Source organism: Azolla caroliniana, unplaced genomic scaffold, assembly GCF_043228905.1.
Source record: "Azolla caroliniana isolate FFs.n. ecotype wild unplaced genomic scaffold, voAzoCaro1.0.p SCAF_1, whole genome shotgun sequence".
NCBI classification, from domain to species: Eukaryota; Viridiplantae; Streptophyta; class Polypodiopsida; order Salviniales; family Salviniaceae; genus Azolla; species Azolla caroliniana.
The window spans coordinates 2,191,102-2,214,257 of record NW_028230436.1 but is presented as its reverse complement, the minus strand read 5'-3'; the positions used below and the strand labels follow the sequence as shown (position 1 = coordinate 2,214,257).

The window sequence follows — 23,156 nt, the reverse complement described above, 5'->3', positions numbered from 1 at the left end:
ACAAGTTAAAGAGCTATTCGAGTTTATTTGCAATTTATTTTGGAAGCTTTCAATAGATAAGACGGTTGTAAATGAAATATTTGTCACTTGTTGATAATAATCTAATATAAACTGACCTCGTACAAAGTACCTGTTTGATACAGGTTTTCCACTGCAATATTCTTGATTGTGAGACAACTCTCTATGTATCAAAATTGTGTTGGTAGCAGAGTTTCTAATTGTACATAGGAGCTGCATGGACTGAGCTCAATTTTAGGATTTTTGAGACATTATCAATGGGTAACAAACTTAGTAAAAAAACAACTAGATCGAAACAGCTTGCAAATATCTAAATGGTGAATGAAGTTGCTAAAATATCTCAACCATGAACAAAGATCTAGACAATGTATAAATCAGTTACAAGGAATGAACAATGAACAAATTAGAATTCCACCTAAGTTGGTCCCCTACAATCCTCATCAAAAGTTTGGGTGGTGACCTGGTGCCTCATTCAAAGACCTTATTAGGTTCACAAATAAACATTATTGGAGTATCTGTTTCTTACACAACTTAATTCCATACTTTGTAACCTAAATCATCACAAACAAACAATCCCTCCAAAGATTTCAATGTACACACAAATTTATCCTACAATTTGTGACCTTAATCTGCCTTATAAATTATCATGGTTCATTACGACAATATGTACAGTGTACAATATAAATGACAATCAATATGAGCATTATTCTTGCAGTAATACTAAACATTTCGATTTCTTTGGATATAATAAATCCATTTACTTTTTACATGTTTTTTGGGACTTAAATGCAAAACTATTTTCATTCCACATGAAATGTTTTCAACAAGAGAAAACCACTTCATTCAAGTAAGCATTTTCATCCTCTATAATAATAACTAGGAAACTTCAAAAAATGCTGATTGGAAGCTTTCACAACCAGATACATAGATGAGAAGCGACTTTGGGCCCTACTACCTTTTGGCCATCTCATATAGAATTCAGGCATTCAAAGAAAATGATAAGTCATTATACCAAATTCAGAAAGCCTTTCTTATGACTTTCTTGCTCTCTAACTTGTGCAAAAAGCCATTCATAATCCTGGATGGATTTATCTGAAAGTGGCTCAAGAAATTCACTTTTTTCCATGGAGCTTTTAGGTGGAACCCCTTCAATGAGATTCGTATCAAAATTCGGACCACGTGAATTGATAACTCTCGCTATGATTCGATCATCTTGATCATCCTTCATCAGCTCCCTATCATTAACATAAGAAAGAGGAGAAGCACCTGCATACACTCCTTGTCGAAAAGGCTCAGCTCGGGCCGGTTGTAAGCAAAAATCAAACCACTGTTGCACAAGTGGGGATGCTCGATAAACACGAGACCCTATCTTATCTGTTGGAATGGTCCTAGCAGCAGGTATGGCCTGAAGGAAAAGGTATGAGATACGTTGATTACTATCACATGTTCACCTCGTGATTGTATCATATGTTAAACCCTATAGCTTGTGTTTAAATCACATGTTAAACCTTGCAACCTTTTCTATCAAATTGTATGTTGAAAATGGTTGGTTACCTACCCATAGGTCAGCCCACAAGCTTGTACCCGACTTTGGGGCAATCACTCGCATGTTTGACATCCTTTTTGCCACAGGGATGACATCACTAGACCATCCAATAGCAACCCAAACATCATCAGAAGCCAATGCCTTGAGATAGTGTGTATTATCAAACAGTCTCACCTGTTCAAAAGACCACAGACTTCCTTGTCATTAACTAAATCAAGTATTAATTCTAGATAATGCATGTAGATGAAGATAAGCAAATAAGTTTGTAATTATGAACGACCAACACAATGCATGAAAACTTTTGTTTATATATACATTTTGCACATAAAGCATTTACCAATCTGGCCTAGAAATTTTATGCTTTACTTGAGACATGTTATGTGATTTTCAGATTCATCAAAACCACTTCTTCATGGAATTGAATTGAAGAGCCAATGCTTAAGTTTCATAAATTTAAAAGGATTGTTCCATGCCCACTTAGAACTGAGATCCATAGAGAAAAGCCAATGATGCATAAATGCTAACACCATATACCTGTTTCCGAAACGCAATAAATCGCTGTTTTACCGCCTCTCTTCCACCATCAACCTCATTGTCGAAATCACGGGCATTGTATGATGCACCGAGAGATTTCAGAACAGCACCAACAACCTCCCTTGGTGAATCCACCATGGCAATCCTCCCGGTAAGTTCAGGTCTCCACAGATCTTCCCAATCCTTATAAATGAATATGTATCGGAAAACATTCATCCATCTAAACTTAGACAACAGGTGAAATTGTGGGTGGCTATAAACCAACTCCATTGTTTATCTTACTTTATTTTCCCAACTCAAACATCATATGACAATTGTGGTAAATACCTCTATTCCAGGTATGTTATTTCGTGACAACTTGTCTTTTCTAAATGCCACCACCATGCTCCCCCACCTATATGGGACTCCCCAGATTCGGCCATGTTTGTCTATACGACCCTCCTGATCTCTTCGTAAATAATCCTGAACCCCAACCAAGGTCCCGCATAGTTTTAAAAAAATGGCTGTAATTGTCATAGCATTGCATATTATTAAATGCAAACAATGGCAAACAAAAGCTGCTCAAATAATAAACCATCTATCCACATGGCAGCCAATTAACATGACAGTTAAATTACCTGCCACTTTGAACTTAATCGCTGGAACCAATCATATTGCTCTGCATTTTCAATCGGCTCAATCAAACCCTTAGAAATAGCAATTTGGAGCCATGAGTCCCCAATTGTAACAATGTCGGCTGCCATGATTGATTGTGGTTTTATTTGCTTCTTTTCCATGCTTGCTGACAAGGCAGACATAATGTCACCTAAATTACCCTGGTTTTCTACCGTTGCCCTAACTCTTTTGCCCTGGGAAATCCTGAAATCCTGCCTTACAAAGAGATCACATTTTCAGCATAACCATCTAGAGAATTTATGCATTGAAACTTCAGAGGCGAAAAAAAACTCTGAAATGCCCTGATTTATTTTATTCAAATATCTATAGCTCAACTTCTCCTTCAAACTATTATATGCGCTATATGAGGTCACTTTTGTTATCTCCTTCTTCTCTTTTAGAGGGGTGGACGAAGTAAAGTTGGAGAAAAAAAACAAAAACACATGTTTCAGGGTTTTTTTATGGCTATAACTGTTTTTTCAGAAGGAAACACTGAAGCACATATGATGCAGACTAATCTGATAGAGGACCTGGATCCATGTTGGAGGTACAGATCCTCTGAGGCTTACGACTCTCAACGGAACTGTCAACCTGTATGGTGTTGAACTCCAACGCTCCAAAACCTTCTCCATATCCTTAACATCTATTAATACCACCAAAATACATTGATACTCAGCAAACACAGGTCAAAAGTTACTTTCAACAATAGGATCATCGATAAGGTTGAACACTCACAAGTCATTTTTTATTTTGTTTTAATGTTAAAGATATCATTGTGGAAAAACTGTCTTCAAGACTTTCTTGTCAACAAGTGTGTTCACTTACACATCCTTACCTCAAGAAAAAGAAAGGAAAATCAAACTTTCAACTCACCTTGATCCTTGGCTATCTGTTGTATGGAAGTATCCTTAACATTCTCCTCGATGTAAAAATCATCGTACTCCTCAATGTTATCATCGTTGTCATTATGTTCCTCCTTGATCTCCTGAGTTGATCCCTCTTCATAACTGCTTGATATCTGTTGCTCATTAGGGAAATTTTCCTTCTCAGTAACATCACTCCCAACACTAGACTCTGGTTCATATTGTCCATTATCCCCAGAATATTCATTCCTTACACCAGATTCCAAGTTCTCATCAGCAGGATATTCGTTCAGAGCATGATCACCATCGGCATTCAGGTGTGAAACAGCAGTGGTCGTGCTGTGAGAAGGAACCACATTTGAAAGGGTTTATTTCTTGTTACCGAATTTATTTCACTTTATCATACTACTGACTAGACTAGCTTTTTTTTTCATTAGGTCAACTCTTCATTAATTATGCAAATTATTGTCATAGCATTTCTCTCTTGTCAATCGTTAATCCTTCAATCATTATTAGTATCTCATTAAGTTGATTCTTCATTGATTATGTTAATGATTACTCCAGATTTCCTTCTGATTAAGATAATTCTTTATTAAAATTATGCTAACCGTTGGCCATGCTTCTCTCTCTCTTTCTGTGGATTCAGTATGCTAATCTTTGATATTAGATGACACTCCTATACGCTTGATTAATGATACTATTCATTCCATTACTTACGTTAATGATTGGATATTAACTTAATTTTCCATTATCTATGGTAAGTGTTCTTTCATTAAGTTAAGACATCATTAATTATACAATTATTTTCTTTGTGATTAACTACGCAAATCATTGAATTAAAGATGTGAATTTGGGTAACATACCTGGAAACCCTAATTACATTCTCTTTCTGAGATGGAACTGATGCAGAAACCAGGACACTAGTTGTTTTGTGCTGATGAGAAGAAGCTAATGCTGTCGATCGAGCTCCGAGAAGAAATAATAAAGACAGAGAAATTGCAATGGCTCGAAATAACGAAAAAATCTGCCGAATTTTACCGCTTAAAACTGAAATATGGCTAGAATTACATAGAAAATATCGAATTTGTTGACATAGTTCTCCAATGTTCTGTTCCCAGCCATTGATAATAAAAAATGGATCTCGGGGATTTATGATAACACGAGAAGAAAATGGAAGTGCCTTTCTAGGATTAGGGTTTCTACTCTGGCCTCTCAACTTCCCGTTTCGTCTGCACTGGTGATAATGATGATGATGAAGAAGAAGAGTTTGAGATAATTTAATCTGGTTAAATGAATACAGATATGGTGTCAGTGTAGGAAAACATACGTGTGTTGAAGAGGGCAAAAACAGAGGTTTCGTCGCCATAGCTAGAGCCTCTCCTCTCTGTATCTGTATATCTCGGAGAGAAGAGAAACGTTTCTATAAATTATGTTTCTACCCCTCTTTCTCTGGAGTTTCTAGAAATTATAAATATAACCCTCCACAGCATCTTTGTATCTATCTCTTCAATTTTACCTCCCATTGATTCTTACATTAATAAAATTGTGTGTTTTGGCCTGATTGATCGAGAGCTCTTCTATATCAAACCAAGGTTCACAAAACGTTCTCGCTTTTGTGTTTCTTCGCCTCCCATGGTTTGCAGTTTTCTTCTTGTAATTCCGTAGTTTTGTGTTCCCTATTGACTAACCTTTCCATCACTCGCATTTAGAAAACCTTCTCCCATCGATTCCATGTCCTATATAAAACAAAGTTTCATGCAGTTTTACAAATTTTCACATCCAACTCATTCACGCGTGAGAATGAAACAATAGAGAGGACGCATGAGACACGAGCCAAAGGTTTCTACACATGCACTTTTTGCTTCCTACCATTGGCACAATTTATACACGCAACCATGTGCTTTTGGTCAACTATAGATTTAGAGCCCATGCTAAAAAATCTGAAACTCGTTCATGTGTCTTCATTCTTAATTTCCCATATTTGGCTCTTGCAAAGAGGGCAAAAAGGAGGAGACCAAATGCATATACCTTGTGGGGTAAGGTTGTCTACATGAGATTAAACAATCAGGCATGGGAGCACTCCATCCTATATGTAGTAAAGTTGTCAAATTGAACCTTGATGCATAAAGAAGTACAAAGATAGCTTACAATTAGGATACAACCCCACTACAAGCTACAGAGAGACACACAAAAGAAAAGAAAAGATGTTGGCGTTGATGATGATACATTAAACATCATGGTAATGGTAGAAATATGACCTACGAGACAAAAAATGAGTGATACACAACTCTCTTTGTATATGTGGAGGGTGTGGCTACATTCATATTATACTTGTATGTTTTAAGTTGATAGCATACATACACGAGTCTAACGAATGGAGGTAGTTACGTCTTATTTTGAAAATTTCAGCAAGGTAGGTAAACTCAACGATTGATGGTGAGAACATTATCAACTTGAGGTGAATGCTTCATATTGTAGGCTAAGATGCTCCTAATCCTCAATCTCTATGTCAAGCTAAATCGTGCAAATACAATGTACTCTAACTAGTCCTCTATTATTCGTATAAAACAACACAAGGATGAAGTGATGTGGCTAGTTATCGTATCATTTCTCATAGAGAAAGAGAGATTTTATTATTGTCTTTGTGGGTCAAATATGACCAATGAGACAAAAAATATAACATCTACATGTAAAGTGAGTAATAATTCAATCTTCAAGAATTTTACCAATGAATGGCATGGTGTTGAGGGTTAGTTGGTTGTGGCATAGTTGGTAAGGTTGTTTTTATGGAGACCAAAAGGTCATGTGTTTAAATCCCCTATATTCCACAAATGGTGTGCAATAAACAAGTGTCAAAGTTGAGATTTCACGATATGTCATGGTGTTGGTAGTCTAATAGCTAGCGTAAGCTAATTACAATAAAAGATAGAGAGGGGAAAAAATAACCAAAAGGTTATGGGGTCAACCTTTAATTCAGTTTCTTAAACCTTTTACATGAAATCCATTCAATTCTATGAATCACTAAGGTAAAGTATTGCTAGTGAGAAATCAACCTTTACTACAATATTTCTAAACTATAGTCTATATGTGGAGAAAATCAAAGGAGTGGATAGGATCGTTGATGAGTGAGGGTCTAAATTTTATGTTTTTTAATTTAGTCTAGGGCTAATATTTATCTTAAACCTTCCAACAATCTTTATTTTGAAATTTATGCCTTTTGATTTAGTCAAGGGCTAAATACTTATCTAACCTTACACTCCATGGACGGTCCTTGAAAAAATATGTATTTTATTAGATGGTCTTAAATATTACTGCTATCTGATATGGATGGATATAGACTAGATGTTTAATTGTCCAGGAGAAGGCCAAAATTGAGCTATGGGACCGAATAACATATATTGTATTTCACTACTCCCTAAAAGAAGAAAGGGGTTACTACTCCCCAACATTAAAAACTTTATACACGAAAACAATGCATGACCATGTGTCCTCACCCTTCTTGGCGGTCATTTCAGTATGACACTCACATTATCATGCCCGTCTAACAAGTCATCATATTTCTCGCAAATGATTTTTTATGCTAAGCATGTGATGAATAAGTGATATATTTCATGTATATCTTCATATTTGAGTGACGATGCCATGATACTACCTCAACACCTAAGTTGTGTGAGTTAGGTATAAGAAGTATCAAGGTTCTCTTAGAGCCAAGGCTCGTGGGGTTATTGAGATGTGATTGGATAAGTTATGGAATTTTTACCTTGTATGGATACCAACCTTGGGGGTTAATGTTTGCAACATAATGTCCCACAATTTGACATTTTACCTTCTAATAATCTATCCTTCATGATCACACACTCCATAAACATTGTATGTTGTGATGTAATGTTCCACTTTGACATTTTTAACAATTTGCCACTCAATCCTTAGTAGCTCTAATACTCTATCTTGAGTGATCTCATAATCCATAGCGTCATCGTGTGAGAGTTCTAGATGGATGTACCTCAAGGTGGTCTGGTAGAGACATCACGATAAAAAAGAGAGAAAGAGGGAGATTCATATTGCTAGAAAGCTAAGTCTCATTACGGAATAAACAAGTGCAAGTTTGTTTGATATTATCTTGGCATTAGTTCATTAGAATTCTCAACATTTTATGTACATATGTATAAATAAATAAATATATCCTATGAAGCGTAACCAATGTTTCCCATACTTGTTGAATGTACATCTCAAGAATATTCAATTTTCCAATACCTTTTTCTCGGATGTCAATAGCTTAGAAATATCTATGTTGGGCCAGACGAAAATCATATCTATAAAAAGTAAACATGTGTGATGAGACATGAGAAATGACAAAAAACTTATGAACCACGGGTTCGATCGATGATCGAATTGAACGAAATTAACTCGAAACACAGACACACCCAAAAAACAACCTACCGATATTTGATGGAATTAAAGGAAGACCAGAGGCCACCAGAGGCCACCAGTTCGACGGAAGAGCGAGCAAGAGAAAGGGAGATCTATGCACAAACATGCGCTTGTTCACAGGAGTGTCGGGTTCCGATACCCGAAGTATGTAGTTGGATATGTCGAGTTTATGGAGGTTGTCGGCTACAGAGTTGACGAATCTCGGCGGACTCATGGGGCATATACATAGGAAGAGCAACTCATCTGCAAGCAACGAATTCCCTGAGAAAACACGTGGTATCGTCTCTGTCTGTTTGTCTGTGACTCGTGAATCCGTGTTGGCCGGACAAATACGCGGGCATGTTGTGGCCGGCCGGCCGGACCGGATACCTGAAAAACACCCAAAAAAAAGAAAAAGAAAAAGAAAAAGAAAAAGAAAAATCAACCGATCGAATGAATGAAGGAATGCTCACACTACATTTTATGTACAGTACTTATCTCACTTTAATTAATTAATGACGTTAATTAAAAATCAGATTTCCTCCACGGCCTGAAGAACTGCAAAAAAATTAAAAAAACAACAAATAATTAAAAAATAAAACCACCAAAAACAAAACAAAATATAAATTTAAGGGTTCTTTTGCTGCCTTCCTTCTTCTTCGTTTGAGCTTCGCCATCGCCATCGCCATCGCCACATCTCTGTCTCCCTTCGCCCTTCCTTCTCTCTGCCTCTGTCTCTGTCTCTCCCCAATTCTTCTCTCTCTAATCCATTCTCCCCCCCCCCTTTCCAACCATGCATCGAATTCTTTGATCCCTAGGATAAAATAACCCTAATTCTCTCTCTCTCTCTCTCTCTCTCTCTCAGACATTCCGCAGTTCTGTTTCCTGCTTCTTTATTTTTCTATCTCAGATCGAATTTCCTCGCCGTTTTCTAGTCGTCCTCACGTGATATTTGTGACTATAAATTCTCAGATATTATTTCCCTTCGTTCCTTCCTCGCTCTCCTCCGAATGCATGGAGCATTCGAACTTTCTCTCAGGAAGGAACGTGAAAGTGGATTTTTCTAGAGTTCTCGAAAGGAATTCTGGGGAGAATTTCAACGGATAAAGGAGTTTTTGAAGGTTATAGACAGAAAAGAGGGAAAATCGAGGAGTCTTTGAGCAGAAAATCGTCCAGGAAAGATGGATATTTTGAAGGAAGATATTAACAGAAAATAGGGAAGTAAAACTAGGGAAGCTACCAATAGGAATTTGCTGTTTTTAACAGGGAAAAAGGGGTTTCGAGGAAGACAGCGACAGGAAATATTGCAGAAAAAGGATTCTTTCTTGACAAAGAGATTTTAAAGGAAGAAGATTATCGATAGGAAAGGAATTAAAGGATTATCTGGAATCTATCATAAGAGAAAGGGGTTTTTGAGAAAAGCCATTCACATAAAGGGAAGGAATACAGTACTCTAGGAAGGTTTTCAGCAGAAATAAAGAAATGATTTTGAGGAGGTTTTTCAACAGGAAGAAAACAGCTTTCTAACGATAATATTGATAGAAAAAAGCATTTGGGGGAAAGCTAGTATCAAAAACAGAAAAAACAAAAAGATACTGTGGAAAAGGGTTTTGTATAAGATATATCAAACAGAAGAATGTCCATATCGCGAATTATGGCGAGAATTGTTGTTTAATTCTTTTGCCAGCACAGCAAAACATTCAGGAGAGAAGAGGAGAGGAATGATGTTGTCTGAGAGAAGAAACAGATTCCCAGAGCTTCTCCCATGGATTTCATGTTCATTATCTCATACCATGGCTCCTCATTGGTTATGTTTATTGGTTGACATAACCTCATGTGAAATTACTGAAGTAGTTTGTTGACGATTTTAGTGTTTTGTATAGTTTGATAGATTTTAAGAAGGCAATGGAAAGCTCAAATATAGACATTGCATCTGATAATCACAGACAGCTACTTGAAGGAGAGCGAGTAGAGGTATATCTTCTCATTCTTCCTTTCTTTATCTTTGCCTCTTTGTATTATGTGTGATAGGGATTGATTAGTTCAGAAAATGATATATGGTAGCAATTGTTCTTGCAATAGCAACGCACTAGCTCAGGTAAAAAGTTTTGAATAATTATGTCTATCTGATTATTCTACTGTATATTGCAAATGAGCAACTCGAGGGAGTTATCATCTCTATATAGCAGTTTATTTAGGTCAGAAAATGGTTGTTTGTTTGTTAAATGAATGAATCTGATTTACTATGGACGCTCACAATATTGCAAATGAGTGACTAAAGGTATCACCCTCATCTTACTCCATCATGTTTTAAAGCTCGTCATTGGATGCTACGAGCTCAGAAAAATATTTGAATGATTGTTAAACAGATGCATCAATCTGGTTGAAGTCTGTGATAGCTATTAGGAAAAACTCCAAAATACCCCTAATATTTTGGATGTTTACTCAAATGGGAAGTTTTGAAAATCTACCAAAATAACGAAAATTATTCTGCATAAGGCTTTACTGGTAGTTTTTGGGAACTTCTGTCAAAAATTGAACACATGAGGGGCATTTCGCGCTTCTTTTTATATTGCAACAGTACATTCTCTCTTTCTGCTGTATATTTTAAGCATCAGGCCTTGGATTCATTTTGTCACAGAAAAAACTTGTGTTTGTGATATAGCATGAGTTGGTTGAGCATTCATTCCCCTGATAATTCCGCCACTTACCTCTCATCATGAAGCACATGCCTATCAAAGAATTTCTTAGTGTCTCAAGATAATCATGTTTCCTTTCCTTGCTTTCCCTTTCTTTGCAGGTCCGTCAAAAAGAACGGGGTCTTAGAGGATCTTGGCATTCAGGTACAGTAGTGAAAGTCAAGTATTGTCGTCGAGTGGTTGAATATGATGAATTATTCACTCGAGATGGTTCAAGAAAGTTAAAGGAGACAATTCCTCTTTGTGAGGAAGTACAATTACACACTTCAACAAGGAGAGACACAATTGTTGAGGGTTCAAAACCAGCAGAGGGTGAGGAAAATGTAAATATAGTCTTAAAGAAACGAGGTTTCATTAGGCCATCTCCTCCTCCTTGCCTCATTCCATCTCGTCAGGACTGGAAAAGGGGTCTTTTGGTAGATGCCTTTTACAATGATGCTTGGTGGGAAGGTATTCTATTAGATGATGTCACCTCCAATTGTGAAGAATTCAAAACTAAGATCTTCTTTCCTGAAGAAGGCGATGAACTTGAAATTGTCTTGAAGGATTTAAGAGTCTCACAGGAGTGGGATGAGGCATCTGGATTATGGGCATGTCGTGGCTATTGGTTTTTTAATAGTGAATTAGGCCTTGGTGCTCTCAAGGAAATCTGTATTAAGGTTAAGTGCCCCTTGAAGGACCTCTGGAGGCAGAGAAGATTTTGTAGTTCAGAAGATTTAGTGATGCAAGAGCAGATGATTAATAACCGGCATTTAGTTGAGAAGACATTTCAGATTCAGCCACCCATGCTTGATGTGTTGAAATGCCCTTGGTATGCTATATCTATGGAGGCCTTAGGAGCAAATCTCATGAGCAAGGGAGATCAATATAAAGAGAGAGTCTGCCCAAAAGGAGAAGAAAAATGTATTAAGGTGGTGAAAGCTAAGAGTCGTATTTTAGGTGATAGTGGAGAAAACCTTAGTTTAGGTGCTGGTTACAATCCTGCAGATAGCCCAAAGGATGATATCTCAAAGGACCTGGATTCACTGAATTTGTTACCACTTGTGCCATATGAGACATCTAAGTTTGATTCAACAGGACAACTTTCAGTACCAAAGTCGAAGAAGAGAAGGCCTAATGCAGACATGTTTCTGAATGGAGGGCTTGCAGCTAAAGCAAGGGCGAGTCCTAGGATCGCAGGAAGGACATTTCCGAGAAGAAATCGCCATGATCAGTGTATGAACGAGAATCAAGGAGAATGCAGAAGTGGTATACTTAATTGTACTACAATTGTTGATCCATTATCATGTGAGGGCTATAGGGACCGATGTAAGGGAATGAATGGAAATGACTCAAGAAATAATGGAACATTTTCTTCTGACCTGTTGCCTCTTAAAGTAAGGGTACGCCAAGCACGTCATGCAGCCAAAACATATCTCCTTAGCAGAGGGTGGAAGATTGATACACGATTACGCTACCGTGGTACTAGAATGAAATATGAAGCTGTATATGTATCACCTAATGGGTGTCGATTTTTTTCTCTAGCATCAGCTTGTAGAGAAATGAGACCTGACAAAGAAATCCCTAGCTCCTCCCCTGAAGGCGCAGATGGCGTTTTAGATGCATACAGAATCACAGAAAGTTTAACACATATGCATCATCTTCACACCGTACCTTCAAGTACAAAGAAGATAAGTCTTAGCAACGGTTCAATGAAGGATAGATGTGGCACTGAATCTCCAACTGTACCAGAGCTAATGGATTTTAAGTATAGTAGTCCAAAGCATCACTGTTCTACACCTGATGTTCCAACACAATGCAGTGACGAGACGGCAGAGGAAAAAAGAAAGACTAATCTGTCACTGGACAAGTCAAATAAAAGGAAGAATGAAGGCTATGGTGGTTTATCATCTGTGGAACCAAAACGAAAAAGATGCAGGGGATCAATTGAGGGAAGTAGGAAGTTGCCAGAAAATAAAGGATCTGGTGTCAAAGGAGGCTGTCGGATGCAAGTGTTGCTCTCTTGTCCTGAAAGGGCAAGAGACCAAAATTCTTCCCATGATATTGGAGGGTTGCCTCAATTCAAGAAGTCTACTGTGCTTTCTTGGCTTATAGACAAGTGTATATTGAAAGAGAATGAACCCATTGTCTATATTAACAGGAAAGATGGACAAGTTATGAAAAAGGGCAAGGTAACTCGAGAGGGTATTATGTGTGACTGTTGCAAGGATATATTTACTCTGTCAAATTTTGAAGCACATGCTGGAAGTAAGCTACACAGGCCAAGTGCCAACATTTTTCTGGATAATGGAAAATCTATCTCGGATTGCCAACTTGAAGCTTGTGCCCTGCAAGATGCAAAAGAAAAGAAGGAAGGAATTATGGATGTTAGTGATGATAGTTGTGGTGTTTGTGGGGATGGAGGAGAGTTGATCTTGTGTGATCATTGTCCGTCAACTTTTCATGCTGATTGCATTGGTCTAACAGTAAGCCTAACATCATCATTCACATTGTGTTCTTGACCGACTATTTTGCTTAGAAGATAAAAATGGCATGTATCTTTATGATTTTGTTGTAGGTGATCCCTGAGGGTGATTGGTACTGTCCAAGGTGTTCTTGTGGAGTATGTGGAACTAACCAGCGGATGGGTGATCTGGATGATAGAATGCTTCGTTGTGTCCAGTGTGAACTTGAGTGTATGTATTTGGTTGTATGGGATGAAGATCTTCCAATTGTATGTAGTTATTGAGTGTAACCTTTTTATACAGATCATCTTAGCTGTGTTCGAACATGTTCTGTTCTTCCACTGGGTCAGGCTATCCAAAAGATCTGGTTTTGTGATAGAAAATGCCAAAAGGTATTAAATACTTGCATCGGTAACTGAAAAATCTCATGTATTTTGATCGGAAGAGGATGTTGGTCTCTCTTGTGACACAAGCATTTGTTATCTTTTTTCTAGATATTTATAGGTTTGCGAAGACTGGTGGGGATAACCCATCCTATGGAAGACGGTTTCTCGTGGATGCTATTAAGGGCCATGAAGAAAAACCATGCACTTTCTCAGTCAAATCTTGAAGTTATGGCGGAGCACAGCAGCAAACTTTCAGTAGCACATGATGTGATGCAGGAATGTTTTGTGCCTATGATTGATCCTCGAACAAGAATAAACCTCCTTTCCCAGGCTTTGTATAATAGGAGGTGAGATGATGGAAAATATATTAATATAGGATTTAAGGAAGAGTAAAATAAATTTGAATTTTTAGGGTTCATATTTTTGCATTTTAATGATCATGCGCTCTATTTGCAAAGCTGTTTAATTTATATCAATGCCCTCTTTCTAAAAAATCTAATGTGTTTTGTTGTTTGTTTTAATGTTGCATGAGAATATGTGTTTGTATAATTGTTCTTATATTTATGAGTTTTAATTTATATGTATATTTTGAAGATAATTTGGCCTTTCTTGTGTTTGTTTGTTTTACCCTAGTAGATTACACTTCGTAAAATCTTGTTTGCCAACATATTTGTGCATCATACATACTAGTAGATTTTGGTTGCATCATTTGTAACTTCACTTATGCGTCAATCATACAGCGAGTACTATTATTGCTTACCTTGTCAAATACTCTATAGAAATGTTTCCCATATTTTCATCATCTCTTTCCTAGTTGTAGGTTTAAGGGATAAATAACATCTGACATTAGCGACCATACTGAAACGATTTCTTAGCCTGTGGTTATCATACTAGTATCTGAATGTTGGGTTGTGGCAATTCCATCTTTAGTCTGAATGTATTGGTTGGTGCATTCAAGCCACCTGTATATATATCAGTCACAAGGGAATAGGATGGGAATAACAAAGGTAACTGGAATCTAAAGAGAAGTGGAATGATGGAGTTGGTTTAATCACAATAACTAGGAATGTCAAAATAAACCCTGGCTATCTACATCATTTATCAATCCTTATGAAATCTGCCCACATCGGAAGCTGCTCACAATTTGGCAGAATCATTCCCAAAAAATTGGTTCCTGTGTTCAATTTCCATGTGACGAAAATAGTAAAAATTAGATAAAGTCGCTCCTACTTTAATGTTACACACAGAAGTCTGCATGCCTGTTATTATTGTGGGAACACTGCTCTATTTGAAAGAGAGAGATTCCAGAGCATAGATGGTAGTAGATGAGGCAATGAGAGCTAATGTGTATATGGTCTAGACTGTCTCCATCAGTGCAGCACAGGGAAGGGGCTTTAGGTACATGAGAGATTTCTCTAAATTTACACCAACCCATGGTAGTGGTTAGAACTGATGAGGATGTGGTATGTGTATTCTGTATGTAACAAAATGCAACAATCAAAAGATAATGTCAAAGAAAGCAAATTGCAAGACTGATCAAAACGGTACAGCTGCCATTGTCCACTGGGTGTCAAATATCAAAGCTTAAAACTCTCTAAAGAGTTCTGGAATCATAAGTGGGTGCAGAGATGACAGGGGGTTTGGGGTTTAAGAGTGGAGGATAAAAATTCAATGTGGTAATGTGTGTGGTTGTGTACGCATGTATATAAGACCTCCCAAAATTTTGATGGCTTAAATGAGAGAACAATTTAGTTGTCTAAACAAAACAATGCAAAATTGTGATATGACTGAAAATCTTGTTTGGTTTTTTCAGATCCAAGGTTGCTAGGCTCAACTATGGTGGATTTTACACTATGCTTTTAGAGAGGGGAGATGAGATAATAACTGTGGCATCAATAAGGTGGTTAATCTGGGCCTTTGACAGTCTTATTTAACCCTGCTTTTTTAGTGCATAAAATTATTTTTGTTCTTTAATTATGTAGAGTACATGGAGTGAAACTTGCAGAAATGCCTCTTGTTGGTACTCGCTATCAATATCGTCGTCAGGGTATGTGTCGACGGTTGATGCATGTTCTCGAAGAGGTCTGCTGCAGCTATGCTTACATCACACTAATATTTTCAAGGATTTATTTGTTTCTATTTTTCTAGCAATTTACACCAATAGCAATCAAAAGTTAACTAATGCATACTGTTTTTGATAATGTTTTATATTTAGGTTACATATGTACATGCACATATATACATAATATATATATATTATACTTTAAACCTTAAGTTCATATTCACACAGAATTATTCATTTATAAATATAACCTAAATGATCCATATGGGCTTTTTATTTATTTCTAGATGCTGAAAAGTGTAGGAGTGGAGAAATTGATACTACCTGCAGTCCCGGAGCTGCTAGAGACCTGGATAAATGCATTCGGCTTCCAGCAAATGAGTGTTCCAGATATACAAGAATTAAGCAAATTGCACTTAATGACATTTCCTGGAACCACTCTTCTTCAAAAGCATTTGTTAGATATTACTAACCCCAGCAAACCTGATTATCAGCCTCATACTTCTCATGAGGTTGAAAGTTTGGAGAACCCGTCATGCAAATCTATGGAAGAATTCTTCTCTATGACCTGTGCATCATTGGATAACAATTTCCTTGAAGGGGACATGAATGGGAATATTTCTCTGATAAATTCTACCATGTTTAATTACATGCAAGAGCTATTTTCAGATGATCAAGATACTCCAGAATTGTACATGCCTTTGAAGCCTGGAAAACTGAAAAATCGAATTCGATATAAGGCTGAAGTTGGAAGGTATCCATCTCTCTATTGAAAATAGTTGAGATGAATGCAATGTTTTTGTACAAACCTATGCTTGCCAGTCCAATTTCTTGTGGTGTAGATTTCACTTACATGCATGCACATAAAAATATATAGATTTACACTTACATGAATGAGTTTTTCTTTCTTTTCTTTTGTTGTTCTCAAAGACAAGGCGACATTTTAAAATGTAATCTGTTGTCTTGTCTGATAGGTAATTTTTATTTCTTAAAAGACGTCGACATATCTCTCTTTCACAAATATTGGAAAAACTGTGAAAAATAGATTTACGTTTACATGCCTGAAATTTTCTTTTCTTTTTCTAGTTGTAAGCTGCATATAATTCTCATATTGTTGATTGCTAATGTGCTTTTTGGTGACATGGGCAATTATTCATTGCAGTCCCAGTGATGTCTTAACTGTTGGAAGAGAGAGAGAGGATGATATATATACTAGAGTGGTGATTGGAACAACCAGATCAAAACGTCAGGTAAATTTTAAACTGATAACTTATTTCTTTTGGTCTCTCGTTCCTTACTTGGTTCCTGCTGGATGCATTTTAAAGATCCTCTCAATGTTGTGAACATGAGCTAGCACATTAAACTAGATATATGGATATATAATTCCAATGTCAGTTGTCTAAATATTGATCAGGAGGTACATGGTGGCATTAAAAATAAGGCTGTGATTACAAAACCTCTGAAATATCCAATGAAAGTGTGATCTTTCATCCAAAAGGTGGTGTCATCTCATGTGTTTCCAGGACTGTTCTCCAAAAACTCCTGGCATCACTGCAAAATGTTTCAGCCTGAATTATTTCAGGTGTGAAAAGTTTCTTCTTTGACAGTTATTCTAAACAACATATCAGAGTATCAACAATTGAAGTATCATATTGCAGTATCAACAATGGCTTCTAAACAAAAGTAATCTAGGCATAAAAGTGACAACCAGAAAACATAAGTAAACATTTATAGAGAGGAATTAAAAAATTTGAAGCATGCATATTTCAGTATGAAGAGGATCTCAACATGCCTGCACATAGGGCATTTCTTCCCTAACCATGCACTCAAGGGAGGGACAGATTGATTGGTATTACACACACACACAATCGTGGGAGACCAATTGTGATCTATGGGATGAGGCCTATCCCACAGTGAGGATCAAATTTTAAGGCCACAGAGTAAACTACCAAGGAACCGGCCACAGAGGACAAAACTAGCAAGGTGCAGAAGAGAACCAAGTGAGCTAGATTCATTGGAGTTGAAACACTGTACTGTAGATCATGTCCTTTACTTTCAAAAATACATTGCTGGTATATGTTCTAGCATAAGCCAAATATCACCTGACTTTCTTGACAAAGCTAGTGGTTGAATTCTAATATTCAATTATATAGTTCAATATCTATCTTGTTTATGGCTTCCACTAGTTCCAGGTTTGCTAATCACCAATAATTGTATTCATCGTACACGAGAAGTCTTTTACCGTCTATTTTCAATGCATTTAGACTACTTTCTGGACTTGTTTGTGCCTTGGAAGTCTTATTCATTGCTGTAATTTCTTCTACATCCGCACAAGTTTTCTGAGCCTAACTATTTACATGCAGGTTAAATCAAGAAGATGGGTAGCTGATGGGCTTAGGGAATTGAAAGATTCAAAGCTGTCCAGAAGAAATACTATCATTGGTGTAAACTCACTAAAGACACCAGTATGTGAATCAGATCAAGGCCATCAGTGTGAATTACAGGAAGTAGTTAAAATTTTGGAGCTTCAAGATAAGGAACAGACTATAAAAAATGTTTATGTAAGAACAAGAAGGAAAAAATCATCCATGTTTCTAGAGTCTGTTGAGTATAATGCTACTCCAGGTGTAAGAGAAACAAAAGACATCACAAATTGGGATGGAAGTAAAATTAGTAATTATATGAATCTTCTTTTTAGCAGCAGTGAGATAATGGGGGAAATACAGTTCTGTCCCAAATTCTATGCAAGGCGGAAGAAAGGAGAGAAAATAGAGAATATACAGGAAGTTTCAAAGGTGGATAATATATCTGGAGATTTAATTTTGCATCAAACATCAGTGACTCCAGTCAATGGTAGTAATCAAGAATTTCTGATAAGCCAAACACCATCATTTAGTGTAAGCACGGGTGTAAGACCTTTGACTAGGCAAGGTACGGCTTATGATTCTTTCAACTTGTAATATTTATTACCTCATTTAGAATGTTTTATGGAATTATGTTTGTTGATGTACTGATATCTAAAGTTGTGAGGAAGCATGCTATTTTAGATTATTGTTTTCAGATATCATTTCTGAATTTCACTCTTCTTTTTGATATACATACATTAAGTAAAACAATGGCCTCAGTGTAAGTTTAAATTGACAGATGAATGATTTCCTATAAATCTCCTATACACGCAGTTCACTTGATATAACTTACGCAACAAATGGCCTCAATATACTGAATGAAAACAAAAGCTTCTGCAAGTCAATACAGAATGATTTCTGATAAATTCTCAATAGATATGATTGATGCAATTCTCTGGGTATAATGAATGGACAACTAAGGTAAGCTGGTAAATTCCCCTTATCTGAGGACTTTAGAATGCCAAACCTTTTGAATATGTATAAGCAAAAAACTTGGAGGCACTAGGATCTATTCTACCAATAACATGACATATATCTGATATGAACAGCCTTGCTTGAACAGATTTCCTTGTCAATTTTGCATCACTTCCTTTATAGTCACCTTTTATGGACCAGATTTTAAAGATCTTCTAGCTCATTTGGTGGATCTGATCTTTATCATTGAGTGAATCTTGCGGTTCAAAGTTCTGTCCTCCCTGATGGATCTGTCTCTTTCAATTTTTTGTGGTCAACAGAATCCAATTTCTTTAGCATAGTCTTCTTACTTATGAGATATTCATCTTTTTTTTTCAATGTTTTCTTGCTCATTTCAAACCATCAATTCTCACATTATGTTCTTCTTTCATTTACCGTTTCCCCCAGCATCAATAAAACTCTGCTTTGGATTCATAGGCTTGGTCATGGTTTTCTTGAGCTGGATCTGGCTTGTGCTCTAGCAAAGACAATGTACTTCTGATTTCGTTGACCTTGTCTTTAAGTTTATCGCCCACTTGTAATTTTTTATATATCTGCCTATCTGAAAACCTCCAATGAGCTCAGGTTTGACTTAATATTAATGTGATGACTGAAATGAGATGTCATATTAATGCGTGCTAAGAAGACTTATGAAACGAAGGTAGGAAAGGGCGTTCATGATGATGTTTGATGCTTTGAATCCTCTAAAGTAAACCACTATGCTGCTGTGAGGATCCACGTATTGGATATCAAGTACTACATCTCCTCCATGCAGCAGGATGATATGTTGTCACCCAGACTCCTGAGGAGAGCCTGTGTAGACATGACCATGGAACTTAAAGGAGACAGTAACAAGTGCCCATGGATCCTGTAATATTTTTCACACTTGAAAATGTAGTGCACTTCTGTTATGGGGTTCCTTGCGACTGGGGCCTTAGCCCGAATTGTTCTTACCAGGCATCTCCATCTATTATACTTGCACCCAAACTAGCTTTAATGCTCTACACTAGGAACCCACATATTTTACATTATCCTGTCCATATGTGAAGATAATGCTCTGATGTTTTAACCCGTTCCTATGTCTTATAAAAGACTATTGCTGTTTTCTGGCGGTTCACATTGAGTTCCTTATCATGTGCTAAAAAGAGTGTAGACCATCTAAGTGTCTTCTTAAACCTTCTGCAGCATCTGAAATGAATAAAATACCATTCGCGTGGAGTGGTATCCATGTACCCAAAAGCTGTGCCCTTTTGTCTCAATAATGGGTTACAGTAGATTGGGCAATAGCAATTTTTCATGCATGTAGGCTTGGCCTTGGACGAAGATCTCACAACCATTGTCATCAACAAATAAAGGCCATTATATCTAATGTCCGCCATTGCAGGCGCTTCCTTCGCTTTGGAGATCTGGGATCAACCTATGCTAGAGACCGTTAGAATAAAAAAAATTACAACGTATCTAACTTGAGAATCTTACATGTATTTGTAACGAGATTCTTTAGTTATGTTTCATTTTTATTTAGTTTTTACTTAGATTTATTTTGGTTTGTTCTTAAAGACAAGACAACATTTTAAGATGTAATCTCGCGTTTGATTGCACAGGTCATTTTGGCCTCTTAAAAAGACAAGAATATATCTTTCTTTGTACTCGAAGTGGTTTTTTCACATAATTATTTATTTTTAGTTGAATGATTGCTCCTTTAGCAGCTTTTGCTTTGAAATTTGGGGGGAGATTCAATATTCCATCATCAATGTGACTGAATATTGCCTTGCCTTGTCTTAGGTGGCAATGCAGAGATGGTGACTGATGATATCAGTGTAACAAGTGGCAATGCAGAGATGATAATCGATGCTTCCAATATTGTTGGCAATGCACAGATACTGAGCAATGATTATAATATTGCAAGTTATAGTGGCACCACAGGGAGGCTAATCAATGATTCTAGTGTGATTTGTAGCAATTTAAATACCAATCTTGAGAGGTTAGATTCCAGTGTATTTATGACAACTGGCAATGCAGATAGCAGCCTGGAGATGTTTGGTTCTATTGTAGCTAGAACCAATGGTATCACCATTACTGATGGTAATGTCACTGCAGAGATGATGGCTGATGATGCGAAGGTTATATATGATGATGGCACTTCAGAGATAGTGGCTGACCATTCAAATGTCAAAAGTTGCAACAAACATAGTGGCTGTGAGAGATCTGGAATCAGTGATCTTGCTACTATCAATGGTGATGGTGGCAATTCAGAGGCTCTGGCCAATGATTCCAATATTATATATGGTAGTGGCACTGTAGAGACAATTGCTGATGATTCCAATGTTTTATTTTTTGATGGGACAGCAGAGGTTATGGTTGATGATTCAAATGTTTTAGGTTACAGTGGAAATAGCAGCCTTGAGAGATTTGAGACTAGTATAGTTAGCACTGATACTGTAAGTGGCAGCTGCAATGCAGCAGTGGTGACCGATGATGCCAATGTTATATGTGCCAGTAACACTTCAAAGATTATGGCTGATGATTTAAATGTTGTAGATGGCAATAAAGATAACAGATTTGACTCCAGTATAATTAGCGCCGATGATAATGTTTTTAGTGGCGGTGGCACTGCAGAGATGTTTGCTGATGATTTGAATGGTAGAGACAGCAATGCAGATAGGATTTTCAACAGATTTTGCTCTCAAGAAATTATAATTAGTACCAATGTTGTTAATGTTATTGATAGCACTGGAGAGAAGTTGACAGATCATTCCAATGTTATTAATGGCAATGCAGAGACAGTGTTGTGAGGTTTGACACCAGTATTGTTTGAACTAATGATGTCAACGTTATCAGGATCAATGGTGCTGTAGATCTTAATGTTATAAATAGCTGTGTTGATTTGACACAAGTCCAGCCAGCGCATACGATGTCAATGTTGTGGCACTACAGAGATGATGACTGATGTTTTCAATGTTATTGACAGCAATGAAGATAGCAGCGATCTCGAGAGATTTAATTCAAGTGTAGTTAGCATTGATGATGTCAGCATTATTGATGGTGGTGGCACTGCAGAGATTTTCGTCAATGATTCTTGGTTTATAGATGGCAATATAGATGCAGCCTTGAGACATTTGATACTAGTTAGCATTGATGATTCAATCGCAGTGTAATGTTTGGTGGCAAAGCACAGATATGTTGCCCGATGATTCCAGTGTTATAGGTGGCAATAGCAGCATTGAGGGATTTGGCATCATTATAATTAGTACTGACAATGTCTACATTATTAGTGACAGTGAGACTTCAGAGATGTCGACTGATAATTCCAATGTTAATGACAATACAGAGCAGCTTTTAGAGATTTGGCACCACTATGCTTAGCACTGATTATGTCAAAGATATATATATATATATATAACAGTAGCAGTACAAATTTGCTGACTGATGATTCGAATGTATTTTGGATGATGATTTGAATGTTGTAGATGGAAATGCAGAGGGCGACATTTAGATTAGGGATAAGCATCCATCAGAGCTTAGCCGTCGATTTGTCAAGGAAATGGATGTAATAGATTAATCTGATTTTGGGAATGTCTTGGTTCTAGATATCACTTCACAATCATCTGTTGGAAGAAAGAGCTGAAATAATCTAGAGATTGAACAAGCCCTCTTTGCGTACTCTGCGAGTAGTATAGCAGTGCTTCTTAAAATTGTGAGTCTATCCCCATTTTCCTTTTCAAATTACCTGTAGCATTGAGACACACATTCTTTTTGAGAGTCATAATTGGTAGTTTTGATTCGTGAGGTTGCCATTATGGCAGTTGTATGAATGCATAACTTGTAAATATGATAGTATATGTGAGAAAAGGTGATGGATCACAATAATACTGGAACAGGAATGCTATATTTAATGAAGAAAAAGGCATCTGGTGATTTGTACTATTAAATGCTGTTGCACTTTGATCTCTCTTTATGTGATTAAATTCATCAAGTTTTCTTTTGTCAATGTTTTTCCTTTGATCAGTAACCTGAACTTTCAAATGCTTTCGCCTTGGTGGAATGTGTTATACATATTCTGCAAGTGTGTTTTGATGGAAATGAAGATCACAGAACTCGCCAATATTGCGATGAAACGCATATGTTGCATTCACACATGACTGTATTTCAGAGGGTTTGGAGCATTATGGACTTCACAATGC

General features: G+C 36.9%; 2 protein-coding genes across 3 annotated transcripts; one reads left to right on the top strand and one right to left on the bottom strand.

The window, feature by feature from the left end:
* Positions 1-836: 836 nt before the first annotated feature.
* Positions 837-5,001, bottom strand: LOC147868246 (putrescine-binding periplasmic protein-like protein). 2 transcript variants are annotated; one of them, XM_087316947.1, is made up of 8 exons: positions 4,479-5,001; positions 3,615-3,954; positions 3,283-3,387; positions 2,716-2,964; positions 2,426-2,560; positions 2,099-2,281; positions 1,577-1,738; positions 837-1,423 (listed from the first exon to the last, which is right to left on the bottom strand). In XM_087316947.1, the coding sequence occupies exons 1-8, from the start codon at positions 4,979-4,981 to the stop codon at positions 1,025-1,027; spliced, it is 2,076 nt and encodes a 691-aa protein (XP_087173073.1). In that variant the 5' UTR covers positions 4,982-5,001; the 3' UTR covers positions 837-1,024. The 2 variants fall into 2 exon arrangements, with proteins under 2 accessions (XP_087173073.1, XP_087173080.1); XM_087316954.1 differs by having other exon boundaries at positions 3,283-3,395; positions 3,626-3,954.
* Positions 5,002-8,694: 3,693 nt separating this feature from the next.
* Positions 8,695-22,890, top strand: LOC147868245 (uncharacterized). Its single transcript, XM_087316925.1, has 11 exons — positions 8,695-9,999; positions 10,826-13,189; positions 13,282-13,399; positions 13,472-13,560; positions 13,663-13,901; positions 15,368-15,454; positions 15,537-15,636; positions 15,904-16,370; positions 16,779-16,866; positions 17,980-18,547; positions 20,758-22,890. The coding sequence occupies exons 1-11, from the start codon at positions 9,931-9,933 to the stop codon at positions 21,765-21,767; spliced, it is 5,199 nt and encodes a 1,732-aa protein (XP_087173051.1). The 5' UTR covers positions 8,695-9,930; the 3' UTR covers positions 21,768-22,890.
* Positions 22,891-23,156: the final 266 nt, after the last annotated feature.